Genomic DNA, 27138 nt, shown 5'->3' on the forward strand with positions numbered 1-27138 from the left:
TTTTTATTACATAATTAACTTTAAATCTAATATTACAAAGAAAACATTATTTACAAACCTTTCATAAGTTACAAAAACTGAAGATATACCCAGAAATATTTTGTTTTCCTTAACCAAACCAAAAGTTTTATGACTTAACATTCCCAAACTGCAAACACAAACAGTATGTACAGTGCCCTTTATATCGTCTTGAGATTCATTGATAATCCATCTTCTGTTGTGCAGAATGTAATAAAAAGTTCAATACACGAGGCCAAGTTGATCAAAAAACACTGTAGACAAACCATTTCTTTAAGGCCATGTAATTATTTAGGAGAGAAACCTACAAAATAAAAATGTCCCGGGGTCTCATTCTTAAACCAGTATAGAAATCTGTACTAGAGACTTCCTTATAGAAGTGTCCCTTCAGTGTTTACCACAGGCATACGTACTTACTATTACTGCTAATTCTTCACGTACTGTTACCGTCATCACTGACATTAAAGCCATATCCAAGAAAATAAGTTTAAGATGGATTTATGGCCAGAACAGACATACTTTTATCGGATCTGTTGTTCTTCTGCTCCTCTCTTCTCTCTCTTTCTGCACATCCCCCTCTTTCCTATTTCTGCTCATCACCTACTTATTCTCTCTTTCTATATCAACAACTTTCCTATTTCTGCATTTTCCTTTTCAACCTCAACAGCTGATGGCTGTTCAACTTGAGTCTGGTTCTCTTCAAGATTGGGACACTTTCCTTGCCACTGAAACTATGCTAAATTTACTTAGTGCTGTGTCCATGGTGGATTCATGTTTGGTCTTCATATCAAAGGGTACAGTCTAGACCTGCCCTCTTTGTAAAGTGTCTTGAGATAACTTTGGTTATGAATTGGCGCAACGCAAATAAAGATTGCTGGATAGATAACTCGTTATATTGCAAGACTACTACCATTTAAAGCACAGGTTTGAAACTCAAGGCCCAGGGGCCAAATCCGACACATGGAACAGTTAAATCGGCCGCAAGATGATCTCATATTTCTGTTATAACTGGCTCATCAGTATGAGGTCTGCAGATTTCCTAACGCATAAAAATGTGAACTTATCCTTGATGATTTAAGATATCCTTGTTAAGTCACAAAATCTAAAAAATTAAGGAGTAAAAATATTTAGATAAGAAGTCAAGAATGTGGGAAAGAAATTAATTTGTGTTTTAATTTCATAATTTTCAATTTAGCATCTCAAAATAAGGACTCAAACTAGGGATTTTGACTTTTAATTTCATACTTTGAGCATTTCAAACACAGTTTTGACATCTCATATAATATTTTGATCTTTAAGATTCATAATTCTAATTTTTAAGTGATATTTTGACCTTTTTAACCAATTTTTTTGTATTTTACGTCATATTTTCAGCTCCAGACTTTGACTTCATAATCCCATAGTTTGACCTTTTAGACTAACAATTGAAAATTTTGAATCACATTTTGTATTAAATTTCATGATTACAAATTTTATTTCATATTTTGACCTTTTAAACTAATGATTTTGACTTTTTTTTTTTTTTACATATTTGCCATTAAAAAACATTATTATTCAATTTCACTTTCATTTTTTGAGCTTTTTGAACTAAAAAATTTACTTTTCTCAGATTGTGAGACTTTAAACTTATCTTTTTAACTTTACAAATGTCAAAATCATTTATCATCAGTGCTAATTTTTTTTTTCCCACATTTTATTATCTGTGAAACAAGGTTGACAGTTCATGGTTAAAAAGGTGACCCTGTTAGGCCCACAGGTTAGTCAAGTCATTCCCCTTGCTCTCATCCCTGTATCTATCGACTGTCCTAGCTCTGCAGTAAAGGCAAAAAAGCCCCCCCTCCCCCAAAAAAAGGAAAGTGGCGTACACCAAATTCAGACCCTCTTCTGTGTGCAATGTTTATAAATGAGACCCCAGGCCACTGATAGCACCAGACAGCATGAACTGTTGAAGGCAGCAACATTTTGAATAAAATGTAGATTTAAAAAGATGATACACGTGTCTAATCCCACTTACTTTGGCCCAGTAATGAGCAACACTATATGCAAGAGCAGTTTCATACTTAAAAAAACACACACAAACTTTCATGTAGGAATACAGTCCAACTAATGAGACAGGCAAGACATGGGTCAATTCACAAGTCAAAGTTAAGCTTCTTTCTGAAACTCAGCCGGAGCTAAATGCAGGGTTTCATGTGATTGGATCAGAGGCTATAAAAAGGGCCTTTTTCAGTATTTGTTCTTGTTACATTTACCATGCCAGAGCTATTTTTTCTGTTCTTTCTTGCTTAACCATCTATTCTTTTGCTTTGTTTAGATGTAACCCAATTGTTTTGCAGAGATGACTAACTTGTGCTCTTGCGTCCCTGTGATGGAGAATCAGTGCTGCTTCTTTTGCTCTGCACTGGCAGCTTGCTCATCTTGTCCTTCAGGTCCTTGAGGCTGTACAGCCTGCTGAAAGTGAAGCTAAACGGGGACATTCCTTCCACTTTTCGGTTTGTCAAAAGCGCCTGATTGTGGGAATGAGAGCTGAGATGTGTCTGTGAGTTTGTCAGGAAAATGGAAGCCTTTGGTTTACGTCCATCCGCTGAAGACTGTTGAGAAAGGAGGCTCTGCTGGCTGCGGGAGACTTCTGTGTGCCTTCGCCCAGTTGACCCAAGGGCACCTGCTGTACCTGGAGGAGGTGGTCTCATTGGTTTGTTAGCGTTATCCAGAACTTGAAAACTACCATGGTACACCAAGCCTTCTGTCTTGTTCAGCAGAGAGCCTCCCCAGGGACGAGGCCCCACATACTGGCCTGAAAGGGGTCGAGCAGGTCTGGTGGGACGGAAAGCGGAGGAAGCTACATTGTCTTGCTGCTTGTCTTCGGGTTTGGAGGACATATTCAAAAGCTAAGGAAAAGAAAAGAAGAGATGAAATGTATAATAAGGTATTAATACATGAGGAGAGGATCTATTATTCACACTAAAGCAGATACCACTCTCTCATATCACATTCTGTTAGTGTGCTTGCAACTTATCTGCAATGCAGTGTAAAATGTTAACACTCTGAGGGCCGGTGCCAGTGCCATAAAAGCTTTGTGTGGTACTTTTGTGTAAAATCTGCTCTTTTGTCTCTTTTATTAATAATACATGAAAGAACTGGATTAAAACATGAGAACAACACCTCACCAACTTCATCAGACTGCTGTTAGATAAAAAGCGAAGACTCGGGTTGACGGTGAGCGAGTTAAACTACGCCAATAGATGTGACGCTATCAATCTTTTACTGATTCATTAATATTCAATCGGTTTGGACGGGAGGGGGGCGCTTCATTAAAAGAATGTCACTTTAATTCGCCAACAGTCTCCTTGTTCAATAATGAACGTATGTCGTGTGTTTCGACTTAGTGATGCTCAGCTGGTGCACACTCCACACACACATAAGGAGGGAAATGGAGACTCGAATTGCAGACTGAATACACAATAAATTATGCACAATAAAAATGAATAAAACACATAGAAAGACAGACAGACAGATATAAATTGTAGTTGATTAAATGCTTGATACATTGATCAACTGATTGATTTGATCACTGATTGATTGATTGTTAGGATACACTCCTTAAAAAATAAAGGAACATAATTTTAAAATGGCACAGTCTGACTGATTAGAAAAAAACTGAGTGCAATGAAAAATTGAGACTTAAATCAAATAACTATGCAGTACATTTAATAATGCCAAAGTGCTAAATAATAAATATTTGTCCCATCTCTGTTCCTTTATTTTTTTGGAGAAGTAGAATTTACAACGACAAACACACCCTGACCTTGTTAAATACAGTGCCAATGAAAAGTGTACACATGATCAAAATAATTTGGCTTTTATGACAAAAAAGACAAAAACCTATTTTAATGTCAAAGTGAAACAGATTTCTACAAAGTAATGTCAACTACACGAAAATATATAAGATAAAATAAGTGCAAATATTCACCCACTTTACGGTGACTTAGCTAATTAAACAGAGGCCCAGCCAATTGGTGCTAGTAGTCTCACCATGAACAAATTGGGTCTCACCTGAGTGCACTGATTGTGTCTTAAGTGCATGTAGTACAAAGACACCTGTGTGTGGAGGGTCCAGTCACTGGTTAATCAGTATTCCTGGCTACCATTACACCATAAAGCAAAAAGAACACTCCAAGCAACTCAGAGAAAAGGTTAATTAAAAGTATAAGTCAGCGGATGGATTAAAAAAAACAACCTTCCAAGGCACTGAACATCCCCTGGAGTTCAGTTAAATCAGTAATTATAAATGGAAGAAATATGGCACATGTGTAAATCTGCCCAGATCAGACCAGTCTCCTAAATGAGTCACAGAGTAAGAAGGATTCTAGTGAGAGAGCCCCCGCAAGACATCTATGACCACTCTGAAGGAGTTACAAGCTTCAGCAGCTGATATAGGAGACTCTGCATATAACAACTCTTGCCTGGGGTCAACACAAATCAAGCGTTATGGAAGCTTGGCAAAGAGAAAGCTGCTGTTGAAGAAAACTCTTATCAAATGACCAGAATTGAAGGAGGTGAGTATTACCTCCTTATCACCTATTTTACATTACATATGTTTATGTAATTGACATTCCTTTGTTGAAATCTGTTTTCACTGTGACATTAAAGAGGTTTTTTGCTAATTTGTGAAATGAGACAAATTACATTGACCTTGATTGATTAATAAAATCAATGAAAGGGTAAAACATCCAAGGGGGTGAATCCTTTTATAAGCACTGTACTGACATGGCACAAGAGGATCACCACTTGACATGATAACATGGTTGTAAAAGTGCCCTAAAGAGACTGTGAAAAAACTAGTGCAAAAAAGCTGAGCCACTGTGAAGCTCTAAAACCCTTACTATAATTATAAAATTTCACTCTGAGAAATTTTAAGCTTTATTCTCTGTCTCAACTCTTTGAAAAAAAATCAGCTTCCTAGATTTTTATCCAAAATACTGTCAACATAGTGCTTTTTATTGCTAGGCAGTCTCCGTAGTTCAGACAATGAATTCCGCTGAAAAAAGCAAGGAAAAAACAAGAGCAAAACTTGAAAGAAAGACCTGATAATCAGCAAGATGCCAATGTGCACTTACATTACAGGAAGTCTGACAATTTGCTCTGGATGTCAACTTTTCAAAGAAAATGCGAATAAACTGGCACAGAAGAATTAAAACAAAATATCAGAGGTTCACATGTAAAATGAGCAGTATTAGTACTATTAAAGTAATTAGTCAAATATTACATACAGAAGTGAAAGACAATTGAAAAACCACAAAAAATACCCACTCCTCGGTGCCCTGATTTTTGCTCTGTATTTTTGTATGTTAGCATTGTAATTAGATTACAATACTACATCTGTATATCAAAGAAACACCAACAGCAGGGGAGAACCCGTTCTCTTCATTGAACTCAGTTTAACCTCTTTAACTTCCACATTTTAGTTGTTAAAATGAGCCTCGTGCCCTCAGAAAGTGCATAAACTTTGCTTACCCTTCATTTCACTTGTGTACGCTGAACAGAAAACTGTGAAGTGGTTTAAAATTAAACAATAAAAAGGATTTTGGTTAGGTTCACCTGCATTGTCACATTAATGAAATGCTTGGGGATGAGAACTTACTGTACACATACAGTAGATGTAAACACGGGCTGCTTTTATTTATCATACCTTCTGCCCTTCAGTCTCTCGAGTCGTCTGCGGCTTTTCTCGCCTCATCACAACGCTGGAACCTAATGGCGCCTTCTCCTTGTTTGATCCCTCTTTCTCCTTGCAGACCGGCTTTGTTTTAATGTCACTTGTGGACAACCGCCTCGTCTCCACTTTATCTTTCGTTCCTAGAGTCCCTCCTCCTTCGACCTGTTTCTCTGCTGCTGACTGGTTCACCACCTTTTTCTTCTTAGGAGCCTCCTTGTTATTTTCTACCACCTCTTTTGACTCTTTAACTTTCTTGTCTGTCCTCATCGCTCCCTGAGAATTCCCTTCAGCTTGCTTGGACACTTTATTTTCATCTCTTTCCCTCCCATTGTCCTTGTTCACACATTCCTCCTCTTTGTTCTCTTCTTTTTCAAGTTTAGAAGACGATGTGGCTTTCGCTGGTAAATTCTGAATTTCGCTGCTAGAGGTCTTTGTGGTACAATTTTTGTCTTTGTTGGCAGCATTTGGAGAATTCGTGTTTGTGAGGCTAACATGATCCTCAGTTGTCCCACCATTGGGATTAACTTCCTGGTAAAAATTAGGTTCAACAAGAGGAGAGCCGACACAGTCGTAAAACTCCTCTGAGGTGGTGGAGAGATTGGAGTCCTCTATTGCAGAAACATACCCGTCACTAACGTCTGGGGTTGGGGTACGAAAGTCTGGAGTGTACGACCGTGGATCTGGGGTGTGTGTTCGGGACTCTGAAGAAGGTGAAGGTAATCCGTCTGGAGTTGGGGTGCGCGCGAGAGCCGTTAGCCATCGTGATTCTCTTTCAGGTGAAAGCAAGTCTGGCGTGTTTGTCTCGCAAAGCGGTAAGCGCAGGGTTTTTTCTGGCGTGTGCTTGCCTTCACGGGATTTTGGATTTATTTCTTGTGAGGTGCTGTGCGTGTTATTGGTTGGCTTTCTTGAGTCTAATCTTTCTGTATCCTTTGGCTTTGCCTCCTTGTTTGAAGTGTCCTCTACTGCAGGTAATTTTTCACTGCTTCTTTTGAAATTTGGTGCATTTTTACTGGTTTGATTCGGTGCTTTGGCTATCTCTTTGCATGTTGCTACTTTCCCTGAAGCATTCGTCTCTGTCAATTTTACATCTGTCATAGGGTTTCTTTTGCTATTAGTTGATGTTAAACCACTGGGTTCAAGGACAGTATCTGGGACTGCTTCCTTAGTGTCCTTCAAAGTCCTGTCCTCTTTTTGCTTTTGACTGTCTTCAGTATTAACTGCACTTTGGACATCATTCTGTGTTCCTGATGTGCTTCCACTGTTTTGTGACTCTGTGACAATGTTGGGCTGTTTTTCTTGCGTTACTTTTAAGATGTTTCCTGAGACTGCTACCTTATCGTTCTGCGAAGCCCTGGCATCATTGTTCTGAGAATTTACTGTGTTTTGTGCAACTTTCTGTGTTCCTTTTATATTATCAGGCTGTATTTCTGGTTTTACTGCTGAGATATTACCTGAGATCGCTACCTTATTGTCTCGTGAAGCCCTGGCCTCTTTTTCCTGAGGATCATTTTCAGCATTTACAGTGTTTTGAGCATTTGTCTGTGTTCCCGTTGTGCTCCCGGGGAGTTTTTCTGGCATTACTTCTAGGGTAGTTCCCAAGACTGCTTTCTCAAACCCTTGTGAAGTCCTGGCCTCTTTTTCTTGAGGAGCTCCTGAAATATTTACCATGTTTTCCAGATCTTTTCCTGTTTCTGTTGTGTCCCCACTGTTTTGCAGTCGTGGGACAATCTCAGCTTGTTTTTCTGGGGCCATTTCAGCATTGGACTCATTTTGGATCACTACCGGCTTTGTAATGGTCTCAGACTTCTTGGAAACGCTGAACTGCTGCAGCCTCTTGCCATCACTAGTGACGCTATCTTTTATGAGTAGTTGGAAAGTCCGAGGTTTTGGGATGGGAGGTGTTGGAGGCGAAGAAGAGGAAGAAGGGAGGGGCAGATTCGGAGTTGCAGAAGAGGAAGAGGTAAGAGGAGGAACAGAGGATGAGAGAGAAACATTGGTGTTATTTTCAGAGGCAGAGGAGGTGGAAACATGGTTGTTGGTGGTGGGAGTCTTGATGGGAGTTATTTCGGAGGAGTTTTGTGACTGTGTGTGAACAGCCTGTGTTTGTGACACTGGTTGTGGCAGCACAGTCTGTTTTTGTGAGTACTGTTCTTTGTTTGAGTCTGTGTGTGCGCTGTTCGCCTTGGAGCTTTGTGTACTAGTTTCTTTTGTAGTGTTTGATCCTTGGAGGAAGTCAGGCTCAGGACTTTTATCGGCAACAGTCTGAAGGGCGTGTGCAGGCCTCCGAGGGATGAGAGTGGATTTTTTAGCACTGGATTGGAGGGGTGTGTGTGCACTGAGGTTAGGTGCAGGGTTGTGGGATGCTTCTTGGTTGGTTGTTGTGTTTGAACTGAGGTTTTTCTCAGTTTTGAGATGCTCTGTTGTGTCTTTGTTTGCTTGACACTTTGCTGATGTTGTAGATGAGTTCTTCTCTGCTGTCTCTACTTTACTTCTGAGTTCACCAGGCCTTGTGTTAAGGGCAGCTTTATCCACATGTGACTCCTTAACCTTGGCTTTATCATTTGTTGGTTGGAGTGTATTCATCTCAAGTTTTTCAGAAATTTGGCGAGGCATGGCGACATCTGGAAGGGTTTCCTTTGGCATGCTGAAAGGACTACTGAACCTAATGGCTTGGCTAGTTTCAAACAACTCAGATCGCTGTAGATGGACTTGACTTGATTTTTTGGCATCTACAATGTTTATGAACCCAATCACATCTTTTGGGGGGTCCGGCTCAGGCCAGGTGGGCAGGTATGATATCAAGCATACTTTCTCTAGATTGACAAGTCCAGGGTGGATCTGAGGATCTTGTATATCTTCTTTACTTGCCCCTCTTCTCTTTTTTTTGTCAGTTTCCTCTAGGTTTTTAGAGTTCTCTGAATTTTGGGTCTCTTTAGGGTTGTTTTCAGCAGGCGGGTTGGGGTTGCCAAGGTTAACCAGGGCATATTTCGGGTTGTGCAGTTTCCTTGCAATAGCTGCGCTAGGAAGGGGTGCTGGGACTGGCTGTGAGATGGGTTCTGGCTGAGGTTCTGGTTCTGTAGCAACCTGTCGGAGGTCAACAGCGCTGGAGGTTGAGTAAAGGGTACGAAACAGCCTATCAAAGGTGTCTGCTGCCTGGCCTGTAACCACAGTGATGAGGTTTTTGTTCAGCCGTGCTGACATCCAAGTGAAACTGCAAAAGACACAAAAAAATTTATAACTTTGAAGTACATCAAGGCATAACATAACAAACACCTCTACTATAATAAACAGTATGTTCCAGCTGCAATTTAATCCTTTGGGGTAATTACAAGAAGGTGAGTTGAATCAACTTTTAAATCTTTTTGGCATCTGACCGGCTTAGGTTATTTTTCTCAGTATCTGACTACATTACAGAAAGGCTCTCTAACGTATTTGACCAGAAAGTGAACTCTCACTCCAGGGGAAGTCTCTCTCTGAAATATGTTGTGAGAAGACTAGGCTAAGGAAGTGGACAGCACAAAGGTAGAGAGCTGGAGAACAAAGTTTTGAGACTGCATGGAAAAGCTGCTATCACTTTTACTTGAACAGTCATGGCTGCATATTTAGTCGTCTGAAAATGTATCTGATGAAAGTGGATGATTAAAACCTCTTGAATGGTTGTGTAGTATCTTATTGATGCAGTTTAACGATGCACAAATAAAATGGAGACCAACAGGCAACTCGATCTGTGCAACAACACAGAACTCTTCCTGCTGTTTGAGCAAAGCTTGGGCCGAATAATGATATGGCAGTATTGTATATGTTTTGCCGTTGAAACAATTATCAAATCATTGACCCTGAATAACAATATTTTCAATGTATTATATAGTTCAAATCAGTTCCAAAAGAGGTCTGAAGATACAGTATATATGGTGACCACTTAACAGTCACAGAGTCAATCTGAAGAACACTAAATGGTCATAGAGTCACTCTGTTGAGTATTTGACTCACAGCATCCATACTTTGTGACTCCTCATGTCAAAGTTTAAAAGGAGGGTAACCTGATGGGTAATCAACCAAAGAAGACAGTTCAACGGTGCCTTGAAAAGAAGTTTAAGATGAAGCATACTGAGAGCTGACACTGACACCAACTTAAGTGAAAGAATACATTAACACTTAACTTAACCTTTGTAAGAACATCTTTTATACTTCAGTCAATCAGATACCATCATGGGTGAGACCATAATTGTCTGACAATGTGTCATTAGTTTTGGAATCACTGTAACATGAGATCACTGGTATCATGAGTCAATCATCAAGTATCACATTGGTATCGTATTGTGCATCTTATAACTTATTGTATTCCATATCGTATTGCGCATCGTATCATTGTTTTTTAAACTTCTGTAAAGTTCTATCCCATGTTCTCCACCCCTGTTTCTGACTCATATCAGAACCATGCTCTTCCTGCAACACGCCATCTCAATGAGATTACTGGGCGCAATTTAATGTTCAGTTAAAAACAGGGTATTTTCAACCAAATATTGAGATTGTTTTGTGTGGTTTAGTGAGACAGTTTCAATATCTACTTGAGCCTGTCTATGGCATTAACAAGCACTTATAGTCTACTTAAGATGTTCCCCTGTAATTGCTGCAAAGGGTTACACTGCCTCAGCTGAGGCCCTGTCACAGCTGAGGATATCTACTGATTTACAACTGTTAGAACAGACTAGTCATTTACACACCTAAAATGGCCCCAGGTTAAAAAACTGGTATTCCCCTTGAATCACAGAGTCAAAAGTAAAAGTAATTGCACAGACACCTGGGGACTGTACTGTTCCTGTTTCTATCTCTTGTCAATGGATACATTTGTGATAACCTGTTAGTCTAGTACGTAGCTACCAACACGAAGAGACACCGTGCATTCTTTATTTGCATCAAAGACAGGTGGAGCACCCAAAGATTATCCGTTTCTTTCTTTACTACTTTCTTACACTCACAACAAAACAAAAAATAAGAAAAGGTTTGTTCTCTGACCTGTACGACCCAGACACGGCTTTGTCTCCATCAATGAACATGAATCTGTGTCCCATTTGCCCTTGGACCTTTCTGCATGACCGAGAATAGAACTCTGCTCCATTTGTGCAGCGTACACGCAGGTGCTGAAACACACAAAAAACACAGATTCTAGAAATCAAATGTTTCACAGACATCATTTTTTATTTGTAAACTGCTTTAAACTTTTGTTGATTTTCATATTGTACTTTAAATCAAGAAAAATGGTGCATAACCCACAAATTACTGCCCTAAAGATAAAGCATACAAAGACCTAAATATATTTTCAGCAAATAATAAAAATGATCCTCTCTTTCTCTTTTAATTTTTAGCTGTTTGATAGTCAGCTACAAAAATGTGAGAATGGGAAATACAGGCAGTAGTGTTGCACAGTACACCAAAATCTCTGTACTTTTGGGACTTTTTTGGCACAGTATGGTACAGTACTAGAATTTCTGGACATTTGGCACACTCTGTAGGTCAAATACGGCTAACTGGTGCAAGTGAGGGAAACAGAATGAACTTGAACTTGTGTAGGGTCAGGAAACAGGCAGGTAACATTGCTGCAGGAACCACACACTCCAGACACAAACTGTTTAAACTCCTCCCTTCTGGTAGGTATTACAAGGAATTGCATACCGAAAACAACCAGATGCAGAAACAGTTTCTTCCCCACTCTGATGGCCACTTAACATAGGTAGGGTTTAACAGTATCAGTGTTGTAATTATCTCGAACAAGCATGTATGGAACCTGGTTTAAAAGTTAAAAATTCTGACTTTGTGACCTCCCTACAACTTACTAACAAGATTTGACAAAAAAGATCTTTAAATTTAACCGCAAATTGCTTCTGGCTACAAAAGCATATTAATTTGAAACTCCTCGGCCACAAATAGGCAGCTGTTCCCACTTTAATTTCTACACATTGCTTCATATTTTAATTCTACAGAGCTATTACTCACACCACAGCTAATTTAAGCCAAATGATTACATCTTGCCAAACAAACATATTGACTGCTGGATTCTGATTAAATCCCTGTCTTGCCTTTACTTGACTTAAGTACCTTAGCCAACTTTGTTGGGACATGCCTGTTTTCCTCCTCTCTGCTTAACCTGTTAGCCTGAGCCTCTTTTATTAGGCTACTGCTTGAAATTTCCAGCCCATCTTTAAATGAGTATAACTCTGTAACTACAAGGCCAGTTTGAATGAACTAGACAATACCTCTTTCAAATTTCATGCCACTAGAGGGTTATCAGGACAAAATAAGAGAGATTTTAGTAAAACATATCCCGACGAAATCCCTTCTTGTGCCATTTGGGCACAATTTGGTACAATCTCTGCCACTTGAAAAATCTCAGGTATCAAACTTTTGTTTACTCATATTCCATTATAGATGGTCACTGTATCATGGGATTCTGTTTTCCCCCCTCAAATCACCCAGACCTCCATACAGTTCACTTTCAAAGAAAGTCTTACAAAGGAACTAAAGTTTGTCACCAAGAGGAGCAGATTTATTTTCAATGGCACAAAAAACAACACAAAATAAAGTGCATGACTAGAATTTTCAGTAGAGGCTGGGCTTTCAATGGAGTCCATGTTTGTGTCTATAGTACCAGGCACCATCCCATGTGGGGTCTGGGTACATAGCTCTACGGCCACTTTAATATGTGGTCATTGATTTGAGTCCTTTTCGAGTTGGATAGGTAAAAAATGTTTATTTTGGCTTGTAGCTGAGCTTCTTCTGTTTAATTTGATGTGTAACATGACTATTTTTGTGCAAAACTAGAGTGCACAGAGCAAGTTTGTTTGGATAAAGGCGAACAGGACCAAATTTGGTCCTGCTAGGGCTTAACACAGCTTGAACACTATCAAAGGTTATGCTTTCCATGGATTAAAATCTGGTGTGCCACAGGGATCTATTCTCTTTCTACTAGAGATGTTTATTTTGATTGAGTGAAGAAAGGCATTGATTTGTTTTCTTTTCTTTTTTTGTTTTTTTGCAGCAAGAAAAGGAGGCTTTGTAAAAATGTTGACCTTGACAGCATTACAATTCCAGTAAGACTCTTTTTATTGCATCATGCTTGTGTAACCACTGTCACTGTAATAGGCAAATAGGTGTGACTTTACAGTGGTGGAGCAATTTATTTAATGATAAATGGTGCAGACTTTAATTTACGGTTATACAGGGAGGTACAGTTTATGGTGGTATAGTAATAAAAGACTAACCACATTTCTGATATGAGATAAAACACACAAGGACCCTCAGGCTAAAGTTTTCCCTGTCAAGACACATATATGACAATTTGTACTTAATAAAAACACCAAAATGAGAGATTAAGAAGTAAACTTTCACATAGGCTTTTATTATCTTACTTTTTTAAAATTTTGATGGCTATGTAGGTCAAATAACAGTCAATATATCAGGGCAAATAAAAGCCATAAATATTACTGTAACTTTCCCAACAAACCACTAAATCAGACATCTCATGAGCTGATAAACCAACAACAGCTTGTGCAAGGTGCTTGGCTATTTTATTAGCAGTCCAATAGGGGGAAAACTTCCTACTGAATATTTGAATAGATGAATTTGGAGGATGTCAGGTCATCAGGCCATGAATTTTTCTGGACATTTTAAGGATTGCATTTGTGAAAACAGCCCTAAATTGCTGGGGAATCTTTACCATTTTGATAAAAGCACTTCTACAGAGTATATACACTCACCGGCCACCTCATTAGGTACACCCTGCTAGTACTGAGCCCCTTTGCCTTTAGAACTGCCTTAACTCTTTGTGGCATAGTTTCAAGAAAGTGTTGGAAACATTCCTCAGAGATTTTGGTCCATATTGACATGATAGCATCACGCAGTTCCTGCAGACCTGTCAGCTGCACATCCATGATGCAAATCTCTCATTCCACCACATCCCAAAGGTGCTCTGTTGGATTGAGATCTGGTGACTGTGGAGGCCACTTGAGTAAAGTCATGGTCACGTTCAAGAATCTAGTTTGAGAAAATCTGAGCTTTGTGACATGGTGCATTATCCTGCTGGAAGTAGCCATCAGAGGATGGGTACACTCTGGTCATAAAGACAGGACATGATCAGCAGCGACACTCAGTCTGTGGCATTTTAAAAATGTTCAGTTGGTACTAAGGGGCCCAAAGCGTGCCAGAAAAAATACCCCAAACCATTACGCTGCCACCAGCCTGAACCGTTGATACCAGGCAGGAGGGGTCCATGCTTTCATGTCGTTTACACCAAATTCTGACCCTTCCATCTGAATGTCGCTGCTGAAACAGAGACTCATCAGATTAGGCGACATTTTCCAATCTTCTATTGTCTAATTATAGCGAGACCATGCGAATAGCCTCAGTTTCATGTTCTAAGCTGACAGGAGTAGCCCCTGGTGTGGTCTTTTGCAGCTGTAGCCCATCTGCTCAAGGTTTGACATGTTGTGGACAGAGATGGTACTCTGCATATGTTAACAAGAGGTTGTTAAAGTTACTGTACCCTTTCTATCATCTCCAACCAGTCCGTCCATTCTTCTCTGACATCAACAAGGCATTTTTTTGTTACACAACTGCCACTCACTGGATATTTTCCTTTTCTCTGTAAACCCTAGAGATGGTTATGTATGAAAATCCCAGTAGATCAGCAGTTTCTGAAAGACTCTGGGCAGCCCGTCTGGCACCAACAACTATGCCACATTGATGGTCGCTTAAACCTACTTTCTTCTCCATTTTGAGCCTTGGTTTGAACTTTAGCAAGCTGTCTTGACCACGCCTACATGGCTAAATGCGTTTTCTGCCATGTAATTGGCTGATTAGCTATTTGTGTTAACAAGCAATTCAACAGGTGTACCCAATAAAGTGGCTGATGAGTGTAACTATGTTATAGGTAGTTTCCACCAAGCGGTCTGGCTCAGTTCGGTGTGGTACAGCACGCATTTTTTTGCGTTTCCATAGAGCAAAAGTTGGAAAGGGTCCCAAAAACCGACCCGTACCATCCTACTTTTCGGCACCCTTCCGTAGGGGTTCAAATCTTACCTAACCGTACCAAAAAGGAGGAGCTACACACACAACAATAGGGGCTGCACTGACGTCACGTCAGCGCGCGACTCAGCTGCTCGCCTCCGGGCTTCAAACACGGACGTCTGCGCTGTGAGAAGTGGGCAAAAACAGGAGAAAAATGGACTGATATCTGCCTAAATGGGAAATATTTGGATTCGACGGAGATCCAAACTGTTTCTTAGTCTATGGATATTGGTATCCACACAAAGCAGAGCCCAAAGGCTCACATCAGCCTGATCCATCCGCGATGAATGAGAAACAAAATTAATGCTTAAGTTTTGTGAATATGAGGCCTTAGAACAGTTCATTCTCTTCTGTAACTAGTTATTAATCTACTTCTTACGTTAGGTAACCTGTGAAAACATCGCTCTGTGGTTGTTGAAGGGGCTTGTAAAACTTCAGGCTGCAGACTATTTTAAAACAAGATCAGCACTCCCTGGATTTCTGACTTAATCTAGCTTGATTTTAACACCAGCTGAACTTTTACTTTTTTTGCGGCGAATTCTCACAGTACAGCTCTAAACTTTCATATTTTGTCATATAAACTGTTCTAGACTAGATATATTCATATATAAATGTAGCATTACGACTCAAACCGTCTCTGTACACGTATTCCATCAGCTGAGAATCTGTACTGACAGTAGTTAACATCATTAAAATTTAGTTATTTTTTAAAAAAGCACTTTCAGCTGAAATAAAGCTGTTTACTGCTTATTCCCTACTGACTTCTGTCACTCATCCTTTCTATAACTCTGCGGCTGGACCAGCAGACTTGCGCTGTCTGTGACTTCACATGCATGCTTTTACAGTCCCGCCCACCCAAGTGTGAGCACGGGTGTCTGTGGAAACGCAAACTATTTTGGGGTTTAGCGTACCAGACCATACCAAACCGAACTGAATCAAACTGGACCCCTGATGGAAACACGGCTTTAGGCACAGGTAAAACTTGTTCTTGGAAGGTCCTCAGGGTGCAATCACACTAGGCACTCCATTCCAAGTCCAGTTTGTTTGACCAGTATGAGTGTGCCATACTGGCTCAGGCACTGTACACTTCCTGGCCTTGGCATGAAGGGAAGAGAAAGGCTTTGTTCAATTGCTCATGCATGTGTATAAGTACAGGTGTGCAAAGATTATTCTTCTCACAATCATTTCAAACAAGGGCCAAGTGTTATTGAGCTTATCAGACCAAAAAACTCAAAATAAGCCACAAAGTGAGTAAAGTAAATGTGTTGTTGCCTGTGGATTTCTCCATTGTGCTGACTCTGTAAATCTGTAAATCTTACCCATGACCCAGCCCGGTTGGGCATGGTACAGGGACAACTGGACCTAGTGTGAGTGCACTCTTCCCATCACCACACCCTAAAACAGCTTTGTTTACTTCATTCAAAACATGTGAAGTGTCTGTCTTTCAATGCTTTCAAAAACTCTAATTCTTTTTGACACATGGCTTAAAGCTTGTTTTAACAGGAACTATGAATACAAAACAAGACAAAAGTTCCTCAAAGCTGCCTTGATAGAAAGGGGGAGGCTTGGATAGAGGCAGAAAATGGTTTAACCAGTTGTGTTGATTCAGATGATTGTTCCTGGTGTGGCTAGTTTCACAGTAGAAACACTTGTTTTCCTTCCTGCGTCGGTCCCACCCTTAACTTTCTCTGTCTCTACATTCCTTTGGTTAACTGATTAGATAAAATCAGCAAATTGCATTTCTGTGGACGCTGCATACTTCAGCAGTCCTACAAAGAAATTTATGAGAGATTTCAACCCTCCAACATGCAGAGGCACTGTGGAGAAATCCCCCAAGAGAACTGTAGTGAGGGAGAAATCTGTCATCTTTATGCCCACGCACTTATCACACAGCTCATCTGCAACTCCTCCTCCTATCTTTTCTTACCTCCACCTACCTCTTCCCTTTTGTCACTTACAGTAAAAATTCAAACTGTCACACCTATCTTACAGCCTGTCATCCCCATTTTCAGCAACCTGAACTACTCATCACTTTGGAAGAATTTGCGTTCGCCGCTCGTTGCATTTCCTGGTTGTAGATGCCACTTTTACAGCTGTTCCCCCCAGGCTGTTGGATTTTCTGGGGTAGTATGTGACAACCACTCTGATGGGCTGCTGTTAAAATTTGTGTTCAGCGATTTAAAACCATATAAAGGCTGGTTTTACAACTTCCCTTGGTAGAATATGTGACATTTGGGTTTAAATAACAATGCTTTCAGGTGTATTTTGGTAGTTTCTCCATGCTGATAGAACCACACGGAGCATCACTACAAATCTAACACACAAAAATGGAAAACCCTGCAAGGAATGCATGAAACAGACTCAGTTTCCTTGATGCATTGCCATTCTCCTATCAAATATTTGATGAATTTAAAGGACAACTTGAGGCTAAGTCTGCACTGTTTAGTTGTAATACTGTTGGCAGATTTGCACTGGGATTTAGGGCCAGAAAACTGGATTGAGACATCCACAAAAACAACAAAAATGCCAGATATTCAAAGAGCAAGCAGTTGTCTTGTGAATACACCAGGTCGGAACAGAAACAGCCATTCAGCTGAGCTCAGACATCCCCCTCAGTCATCCCTTATGTGTAACAGTCATATGTCTTTGTTTATAAAGCATAAACTGCCACATAAGACTGTGACATTTTCTGCTATTTTGCATATAATCCAGATACAGATGGTACTGGAAGTCTGTCAAGCTGCTGCCGCCTTTCAGTGTCACTTTAGACCCTCCAAGGCAGAAAATCTAGCAGAGAGGAGATTGGCATGCGTGTTTATTTGCCTGTTTTCTGTAGCTGCATGCTCTGTGTTATTATGCCTACCCATCTCTTAAAAACAGCTTAAAATCTCTATCTGACCCATTGTATATGTTAACATTGTATATGGTACGTTTAAGTGACCTGTCTAATTCAACAGAGGTTTAGCCAATTGGTGCCAGTAGTCTCAAAATTAGTGAAATGGGGATCACCTGAGTGCAGTGAATGTGCCTCAAGTGATTGTAGTATAAAGACACCTGTGTGTGGAAGGTCCAGTCACTGGTTAATCAGTATTCATGTCTACCATTACACCATGAAGACAAAAGAACACTCCATGCAACTCAGGTAAAAGGTTATTGAAAAGTAGGAGTCAGGGATGGATACAAAAACATAACCAAGGTACTGAAAATCCCCTGCAGTTCAGTTAAATCCATCATCAAGAAATGGAAGGAATATGTGTAAATCTGCCCAAGTCAAGCCATCCTAACAAACTGAGTGGTCTTATGATACTAAAACGATTCTTTTTTAGCCATCAGGCAAGATGCTTGAGGGACAGCAACACTGCACATCACCAAAAACACACTATCCCCACTGTGAAGCATGGTGGTGTCAGCATCATGCTGTGGGGATGCTTCTCGGCAGCCAGCCCTGGAAGGTTTGTAAAGGTAGTTGGTAAAATGAATGCAGAAAAATATATGAAAATCCTTGAGGACATATCCTCTCTGCAAGCCACTGTTTCTCAAGTGATTGTAGTATAAAGACACCTGTGTGTGGAAGGTCCAGTCACTGGTTAATCAGTATTCCTGGCTACCATTACACTATGAAGACAAAAGAACACTCCAAGCAACTCAGGTAAAATGTTATTGAAAAGTAGGAGTCAGGGGATAGGTACAACAATAATTCCAAGGCACTGAACATCCCCCAGAGTTCAGTTAAATCCATCATCAAGAAATGGAAGGAATATGACACATGTAAATCTGCCAAGATCAGGTTCTCCTATCAAACTGAGTGATGGTGCAAGGAGGAGACTAGTGAGAAAGTCCATCAAGACACCTATGACTACTCTAAACAAGTTACAAGCGTCAGCAGCTGAGATGGGAGAGACTTTGCATACGGAACTGTTGCCCGGGTTCTTCTCTAGTCAAAGCTCTATGGGAGAGCGTCAAAGAGAAAGACACTGTTAAAGAAAACTCATCAAATCTCAACTAGAGTTCACCAAAAGGCATGTGAGACTCCAGGGTCAAGTAGAAGAAAGCTATTTGGACTTAAGAGACCAAAGTGGTGCTTTTTGGCCATCAGACAAGATGCTATGTTTAGCAGTCACCAAACACTACACATCACCACACACACACACACCATGCCCACTGTGAAGCACAGTGGTGGCAGCAACATGCTGTGGGGATACTTCTTGCTGCATCTACTAAATACTGACTTGAAAAAGGTGAATATTTATTAAGTCACTTATTTTACATTCCATATTTTTCTTTAATTGACATTACTTTTAGAAATCTGTTTTCACTTTGACAATTCAGTTTTTCTTGTAATTGTTTTGTCAAAAAAAAAAAAAAAAAATTATATTGACCATGATTAATTTTAATGAAATCAATAAAAGGGTAAAACATCCAAGGGGTTAAACATTTTTTAGGCACTGTATGACCCGACACTGCGGCTGTAGGTGGACTGTAAATGGGGAAAGAGGAACAACATTGCAACTTTGACACCCTCAAAACCTGCAGCCTACCGAAGTTCCATATTTTCCAAGGATTTTCGAGTGCTGTTGTCAGGGTTTTTAATCAACCTAAAATGTTTGATTTGCTGCAGTCTGAAAAAACAGCAGCAATATGAGGCTTCTTTTATGCTAGAAATGTCTGGAGCAGTGTGATTTCCAAAAAGCTATTGTGCACAGAGCCCTAAAAAATTCCCTCTTTCCATCTTATTACAATTACTGTAAAGGAGCTAGAAAAATAAATGCAAACATTACATAAAACTACAGTTCATTATCACATGATGTATTATGTGTGTGTTTTTAGCAAGGAATAATCCACATAGTATTTACCTCTGTAATGTTTTACAAGCTGTTTTTGGTGCTGTGCCAAAGTAAAGGGGCTTCTCCGCAACTGCATTATTCCTCTGACATCAAAGCTGGAGTGGCGAAGCGTATGGCTAAAAGTAAGTTAGTACGAACACCTCTGATTGATACTGAATGCATCTAAGGATGGCTGGGCCAACAGCAAACACTTAAAAACATGCGAGTAAATAAATAACCACGAGCAAAAATCAAGTGTTGGGTTTGTTGTTTTGGATTCAGCCTACTTTATATGGAGTTCAAAAGCCTGCTGTGAGTTGAGGTTGGATTAGAAAGCTACTGAAAGAGATGATAGCAGCAGAGATATTAATGAACCGGTGAAACAGTCTGCTGAAAGAAGTTTTTAAAAAGCAAAAAAATGGCCTTGAGATGCTGCATTCAAAAAATAAAAAACTAAGAGGAATTAAATCTAGCATATCAAATAGAAACTTTGATGATGTAAATGACTGAAAGAAGGAAATATGGAAATTTGTCAAATCTGATTGAACAAATTGCAAGGCAGTGCAGTGTGCATTGGGACTGGATGAACATGCATGAGCCTTTGTGGCTGGAATGATAAATCACACATCTACCTGACATTAAAATAAGTTGATTTCTTAAAGGTTTAATTTTGCCCTTTATTTGAGAGGACAGTGGATGGAAACAGGGATATGAGAGTGGGGGAATGATATGCAATGAAAGAGCCACTGGCTGGACATTTAAATGCATGTTATTGTAAGTACGAAGCAGATGGGTTTGACTCTATGATTCTATGTCTGTCATCAGGTAAACCCATCTTAAAAAGCCAAACTGGACCATGTTTCTGTATGAAATAAAGAATTAAAAACAACACAAAACGCTTTTCATGATGTAAAAGATGTTTTCGCTCTTCTCCCGCCCTGCTTTGGCACAAGTTTGTGAGAGTTACAGGGGGAAGGGGTTAGTTGTACTGTGAGTGGGTAGATATAATGGTTGCTCGGACTTAGCCACAGTGGCGGTTTTCTCAGAACTACATATCATTTCTTTATTAAAACAAGAGCAAAGAAAAAAGATGTCAGATGATGGAAAAGCCTGCTTCGGCATGGGTTTGTGATTGTTGCAGCTGGAGTTTGCCGGTGTATCCAATGGCTGCTGCTTGGGTAGCTATTAGCTTGGATGTAGCTGCAGGAAAGTGGCAGTTATAAATCAGAACTGGCTGACATTTCTTTTTAAAACACACCCCAGAACTTGTCTTGGCAGAGAAGATATTTTTGCACGTCTCCTAACTGGCCTTGGCACCAATTTTATTCACAGAGAAGCTTATTGACCATTAGCCTGTCAGCTCAAGAGTAGCTGCTCTGATTGGCCCATCATCAATGTGACAGACAGAACTTTCCTCCAATTACCTTCAGAGAGATTTTTGTAAAGTCCTGCCCTTCCCAAATGCGTACTATGGGAGCTTTCCCAGATGTACGTGAAATATATCCATACAATGGATATATGAAACACTCAATCTGGCATGTTAGGTTATGTTTGAACAACTGTATTTGTACTTAGTCAAAATCAGATTAAGGGTTGTTTCAAATCAGTGATCCAGGCCCCTGATGTGAAACTGCATCTCGATACGCGTATACTTGAGCTCAAAGTGTTCTAGTAGGTGTTTGGGGCACAGAACAATGTTACTAATGTTAAACCAAATCCACAAGGAAGAGGGGGCTCTGGCCTCCTGATGGGCATCATCCAGGGCCATGCCCCATCTCTTCAAGCTGACCCCTCCCTGATAAACGCAGCTGCCCCCGAAGTCTGGTACCTGCCCAATGGGTCCAAGGCACCCAGTATGCGGTGAGCTGGATCAGCCCTGCTATCGAAGCATGCTAGGTGCCCGTAAAAATGCAGCTCCCATATCTAGCAGCTAACCCTTCCCATTCCCACTCTCCACATCAGCATTAGACACAACAAGATGCGCCAAAGAGAAGTCGTCACAAAGGAGTCCAGCCAGCGCCTTAGGCCATCAATCAGTGTCCAGGCCGCACTAGGTTAAAGGAAGACCAGGAGGAGCAAGGATCGAAGGACTCTGACTTTTGGCCCAGCTCAAGCATGTGTAAAAATGCTTTAACACACCTAAATAAGGCACTTGTCGATTGATTTACTCTTGCATGTATACACCTCAATGGACTAGACTATCTGAGCATGCTCTACAGTTCCCATGTTGGGCTTTGACAAGGAAGATGAACACCATAAATGCATAGATGAGACCTGGGAAGAAAATAGACGAAGTCCGTGCTAGAGAGAGAACCAAGCATTTTTGGACAGACAAGAAGATAAGGGAGAGTCAGACATACTTGTGCCAAAAAATCAATTTCCTCCTGGTGCTAGTATACTAGGTCAAGGACAGTAATCAAATTAAATGGCTAAATTTAAGCTGTAGCTCTGGCTCATCTTGTGCATGCAAACATACTGATCCAGTGAGTCATCCTGCAGGGATGGACACATACGATCTACCATAATAATCCTATCTTCTACCATTCACTTGAGATAATTCAATTGGCTTACATTAGCCAAAAATCATCATGTTTGGCAGCTGGGTCCAAACATTTACTTCTCTAGAATTTTATTCACCAAAGCTAGAACATGCATTTCCCTGTAAATCACTTTCACGTGTCCTGACATGACCAAAGGGCGTTTTATAACCCGTGTTTTCTTTGGTAACTGGCCAATTATGGAATAAAACACTGAAGGTAGACACAACGAAGTAAAAGATTCATCTGTGGTACAGGGCCAGCTGGAAGAGTTTTAGAGTGTGGGTGTGTGTGAGAGATAGTGAGATAGCGTGTGCTTTCACTTATCCATGCATAATGAAGGTCTCCTGACTTGAGTTGCATGTTTTTTTTTCATAAGGTAATTTGTACTTTTTTATTACAGCACCCTGCAGATGTTTTCATCACACAAAATGGAAAACTGGTTTTCATCACCTAAAACTGACATAAAAAGCTTGGCGTTTTTATTAATGTTTAAACCTCAGGTCACCCTTTTCCTTGTGCAAGAGAAACATGCAAAGTTATTCTGAAAAATGCTGCATGCATTACTGAGCACAATCCAACTCTCGAGATACATAATGCGAGACCCACCCTTGCTCTTTGATTGATCACGTTGCAAAATAACCTTGTGGGTGACATCTGCTCACCTTGAGATGTCCTGCATGCATGTTGGCCCTCTGACACATAGACAGGAAATGAGGTAGAGATGCGTGCTCCAACAGGATGTACACAGAAACCTTTTTCTTAAAACCCACATCTAGCAGATCTCGGAAGATGTCGACGTCAGTAAACACATCCATCACCACTGCGATAACCTGGACGGAAACACAATGTCACATACAGAAAACGCTCATGCACAAGTGCACACACACAAAGCATGCATATGAATAAGTCAACATACAGAGAGTTTATTTAAATGCAGAGGGAACACGCCTCAGGCTTCGAGCTGCTCTGAGCATACTTGAAAACATGACAATGTTCACCAAAACAAACAAGATTTAAGTTGTTTCACAGGTTTACATGAATTACTATCAAACATGATTTCATGTAAAGAAAACAACAATCAAAGAGGAGTTATGCATGTTCTCCCAGCTTTGTATCACCCATAGTTATTATCATTCTCCTGCTGCAAGCTCTTCAGGAAAAGGCCTGCAGGGCTATTCAGTCAAATAACACATCTCACAGAGAGCTATAAAACCTGCCATAAAATTATACCTTCCGATGAGTAAGCTGCATGAACAGACAGAAACGTCACCCATAATGTACCCAGTAATGCACATACTCATGCAAATGCGCAACAAAGCGGGCATTACTCGTGAGTTGCACGGTTGTATCCCTCTCTTCCTTGATAAAGCAGCTCAACCAAGCTGCACTTTACTCTTGATTGTTTCAGTTAACAGTCTGTACTCTGACCTCTAACTGTGAGAGAACAATGTCAGCATTTGAGTTTATCCTGTCAAGGGTTAAAGCAGGGAAACAGAAAGAGAAACAAGAAGCTGGTTGGTTGACATTAGCAGGGACTCTTCTACAAGAAAAATGTGTTCTTTTTAGTGGTTAAAGATCTAATTTGAAGGCAACTACTGATAAACAAGCAACTACTGGTGGAAAGTATTAGCCTAACTATACCTTTAGACCAAAGGCCTTACCGGTAAACTATGTTGTATTTACTAGGGATGCACAATTTTAGATTTTTGCTGATATTTAATATAATATTTACAAACTAATTTTAGCTGACACAAATACTGACACCATAGGGCTTGGAAATACAACCTTAAAAAATTCTCAGATTTTTCATGTTAAACCTTTACAATTCTAAATAATTTTCTTCCCTGTTTGATATTGCAATATATACACGAGAAACAGAGAGATAAATGGAAACTGACAACTAGTATTTGAATAATGAGTGGCAATATCATGTTAATAAAGACAATAAAAATACTAAAAAGGTCTGTAGATGTGGGGCTCAACAGTGTGATTCCGGACATAAAAACCCCATGCATTTTCTCCATAGCATATTTGATTAATAGCCATATTGTCGGAAGTATCCAAGTTAGGCTTACCACAAGCTACAAGAGTGTGAAACGGTGGTATCCTGTACAGGACTAAAGTTTGCAAGGTATCCCCCTCATTTTATGAAAAAAAAACAACAACTGTTTACTCGTGATTTCAGCCAATAAAACTACAATACCCACAATCCTTGAGTGTGGCAGTGTCGTCTCTGATTGGTGGGGGTTACCACTGAAATGTCAAGCGAGCTTGCGAATGAAGACTGCCACAGCGGTAAATGCTCAAACTACAACATATTAGAACATTATTGTTACAAATGTAAACACTACAATAACATCATTAATGAAAAAAATGAATCAGAGTGGATTGTGGGATATGTAGCTTCTTCCTCCTTGTAAGGAAGTATGTACACAACCTTGTTTACTTGGCTTTTTCTTAATTTTTGACTGCCTTTTTTGCACTGAATTTAATGCCTTATAGTCATGAGCTGTTCAGCTTGGTTTATGCATTTAAAAGGGTTGTAATACAGATTGTGTAAAATGTCTATGGGGGATCTGAATGGAGAATTTACACTGAAAAAGTGGGCAAGTACTGTTGAGCTCCATACAGGGCCAGCCACCCAGTTGTAGTCTTTACAGATGCTGCAAGTGGCAACTGGACTGTTTTCAATCTCACGTTTTGAAGTTTTTCAACACCGCTGACATTTTAAACACAGGAATGCTAATGTTGCTACTGCTGCTATGTTGTGTTACTGGTGCATTTACAGCCTGTCGTAAAATGCGCTCCGTTTAAAACAGCTGACGTAAATAATCGGCTGGGCTGATCTGATACATACGATCGGGATCGGGACATCCCTGATCTTAAACTAAGGGTAATTGAGTTCCTTTTTAGATAAAGACCTGCTTTTGTAGGTAGATTGAGCCTGCTAGATATGAGCTTGTTATGGACTGAAAACGAAATAAGTTAACTGTAAAAAAAGCAACAGTTTGATAACACAACGATCAGATGACTTTGGACTTGTCTGCTGAGTTTCTGTGAGTTTTTTAAAGTGAAATGAGACTTTAAGGAGCAGTGGTGAACTTATTTTGCATTGATGTAGCTGCAGGGAGACTTTAATCAAAGTTTGCTGAAAGGGACAAAGCATGCGATTAATCATTATTGTAAAAAATCATTGCACTAATTGAAGATCATAGTTAATAGCTATTAATTCATCTCAAAAACCCTTGTTTGCAGCCTGTTGTAAATACCAGCAGAAAATGTTATTTTTGCAGATAAAAAAGATGATAATAAGCTTTAGAAAATGTTGATGATGATAATTTGATATTCATTTTTTAAGTTCCTAATCTTATGTGTTTCTTCTTTTTAAAATGATTTTTTTGGGACTTCTAAGCATTTATTCAGAGTGGAGGATAGTAGACAGAGTCAGAGGGAGACACATGTCAGAAAGGAGCTGCAGGCCAGACTTGAACCCATGCCTGCTTCCATGGGGCGCAACCTTACAGCTAAGACATCTGCACCCCGTCTTATGTATTTCTCAACAAACAGGCAATAAATCTAGATATAGTAACAAATACAATATTTGGTAGATTAAACTAAGGGTGAACAATTCAGAAAAAAATATCTATTTGTAATTATTTTGGCTTATTGCAAATGCAATCTAAATTGCTTTACTGAAGGGAATGATGATTTTATATCTCTTTCATATTTAATAGATATACAAACACCAGGGAAGTAGGGTTTTTTTTTTTGCAAATTATTCTAGAAAACATTACTAATACTGTGTAACCCTAGTATTATAATCTATATTTGCATAAAGATGCAGAAATGTCTGAAAAAGGCAGCTAATTTTGATTTTGAATCTATTTTCTAATTGATCCAAACAAAAACTAGCTGTATTGAAATATAATGTTACTATAAAGTTTTTAGATATTCTAGCATGGTATTTTGTAATGTCAATCTGCTCAGATGGTTAATACTCATGAATTATTACATACCTAGTAAGTATATAAAATTTACTGTGTAAAACTTTTAATTTTACTCTGGATGTTAATTTTTGTTGTTGAAAATGTTAAAAAGTAAGCTAGCTCATTTGACACCCCGTATTTACAGACATTAAAAATAATAGCCTATATATTTGAAATATTTAGCATTCTTACTAATGGTGTTTAGGAGTAATATAGAGATATAAAGATTGTTTCAGTTTTTGTCATAATAGAATAAATAAAGTTTTCACAGGAGCTTTAATTCTGTGACAAACGCACACGCACCACCAGTAAAAAAAAAATAAACATACCTTCTGCGCCTGCGCAATCATTTTCCGAACAACTTCTTTGATGTGCGTCTGTCCTTCTAGCGGAGGTTGTGAGTAGACGGTAGTTCGTGTGACCCCCCGGTATGACACATTATCTGGCCAGCCCAGGTCCATTTGCGGGATGGTCGTGTCCGACAGCTCGGGCCAGTAGTGCTGAGACAGAGGGGGGTCATCGTCTTCGGCACTCTCCGAGAAGAGATCCGCGTCCGGGTCAAAGGGCTCCGCCGACCCCACGAGCGTATCCAGCTCTGGGTCTGAGAGAAAACCCCGTAGGCCTCGAGCCTCCAAGCACTTAATAAACGCCTCGCGACCACCTTTGAGAAGAGCTTCCAGCGCAAGCCTCTGGTCTTCACAGTAGAGGAACTCCGGTTTGGACTCGTGGGTCCGTGGGTTCACGTGGTTATCGTCCAGACACTGTATCTGGGACAGCGCCATGCCGCGAGCTCAAAACACGAAATACACAGAAACTTAAAAAAGTCGAAAAGTCTCGCGAGGCAGTTTCTCTCTTCTCCTAAACGCCTCCAGACTTTGGGTAAAGAAAGAAGCTTTTAATTCCTCCTCTGTGGCTTAAACAGCTGAGCAGTTTACTTCCGAGCATTTTACCCTTAATTTTATGCATTCCCAGTTTTCTGTTAGTTGAAATAT

General features: G+C 39.9%; 1 protein-coding gene and 1 long non-coding RNA gene across 2 annotated transcripts in view; one reads left to right on the top strand and one right to left on the bottom strand.

Annotated features, from left to right (window-relative positions):
* Window positions 1-1700: 1700 nt before the first annotated feature.
* On the bottom strand, window positions 1701-26928 carry LOC121503461. Its single transcript, XM_041777885.1, has 5 exons — window positions 26476-26928; window positions 22823-22990; window positions 10751-10875; window positions 5708-8945; window positions 1701-2906 (listed from the first exon to the last, which is right to left on the bottom strand). Exons 1-5 carry the CDS (start codon window positions 26926-26928, stop codon window positions 2361-2363), a joined length of 4530 nt encoding a protein of 1509 aa, XP_041633819.1. The 3' UTR covers window positions 1701-2360.
* LOC121503464 overlaps window positions 26889-27138 on the top strand; it is a 31809-nt gene continuing 31559 nt past the window's right edge. The window contains exon 1 of the long non-coding RNA XR_005991371.1: window positions 26889-27025. This is a non-coding gene — a long non-coding RNA (uncharacterized LOC121503464). The remainder of the gene's footprint in view (window positions 27026-27138) is intronic.

This window comes from Cheilinus undulatus, linkage group 21, assembly GCF_018320785.1.
Source record: "Cheilinus undulatus linkage group 21, ASM1832078v1, whole genome shotgun sequence".
Lineage (NCBI taxonomy): Eukaryota > Metazoa > Chordata > Actinopteri > Labriformes > Labridae > Cheilinus > Cheilinus undulatus.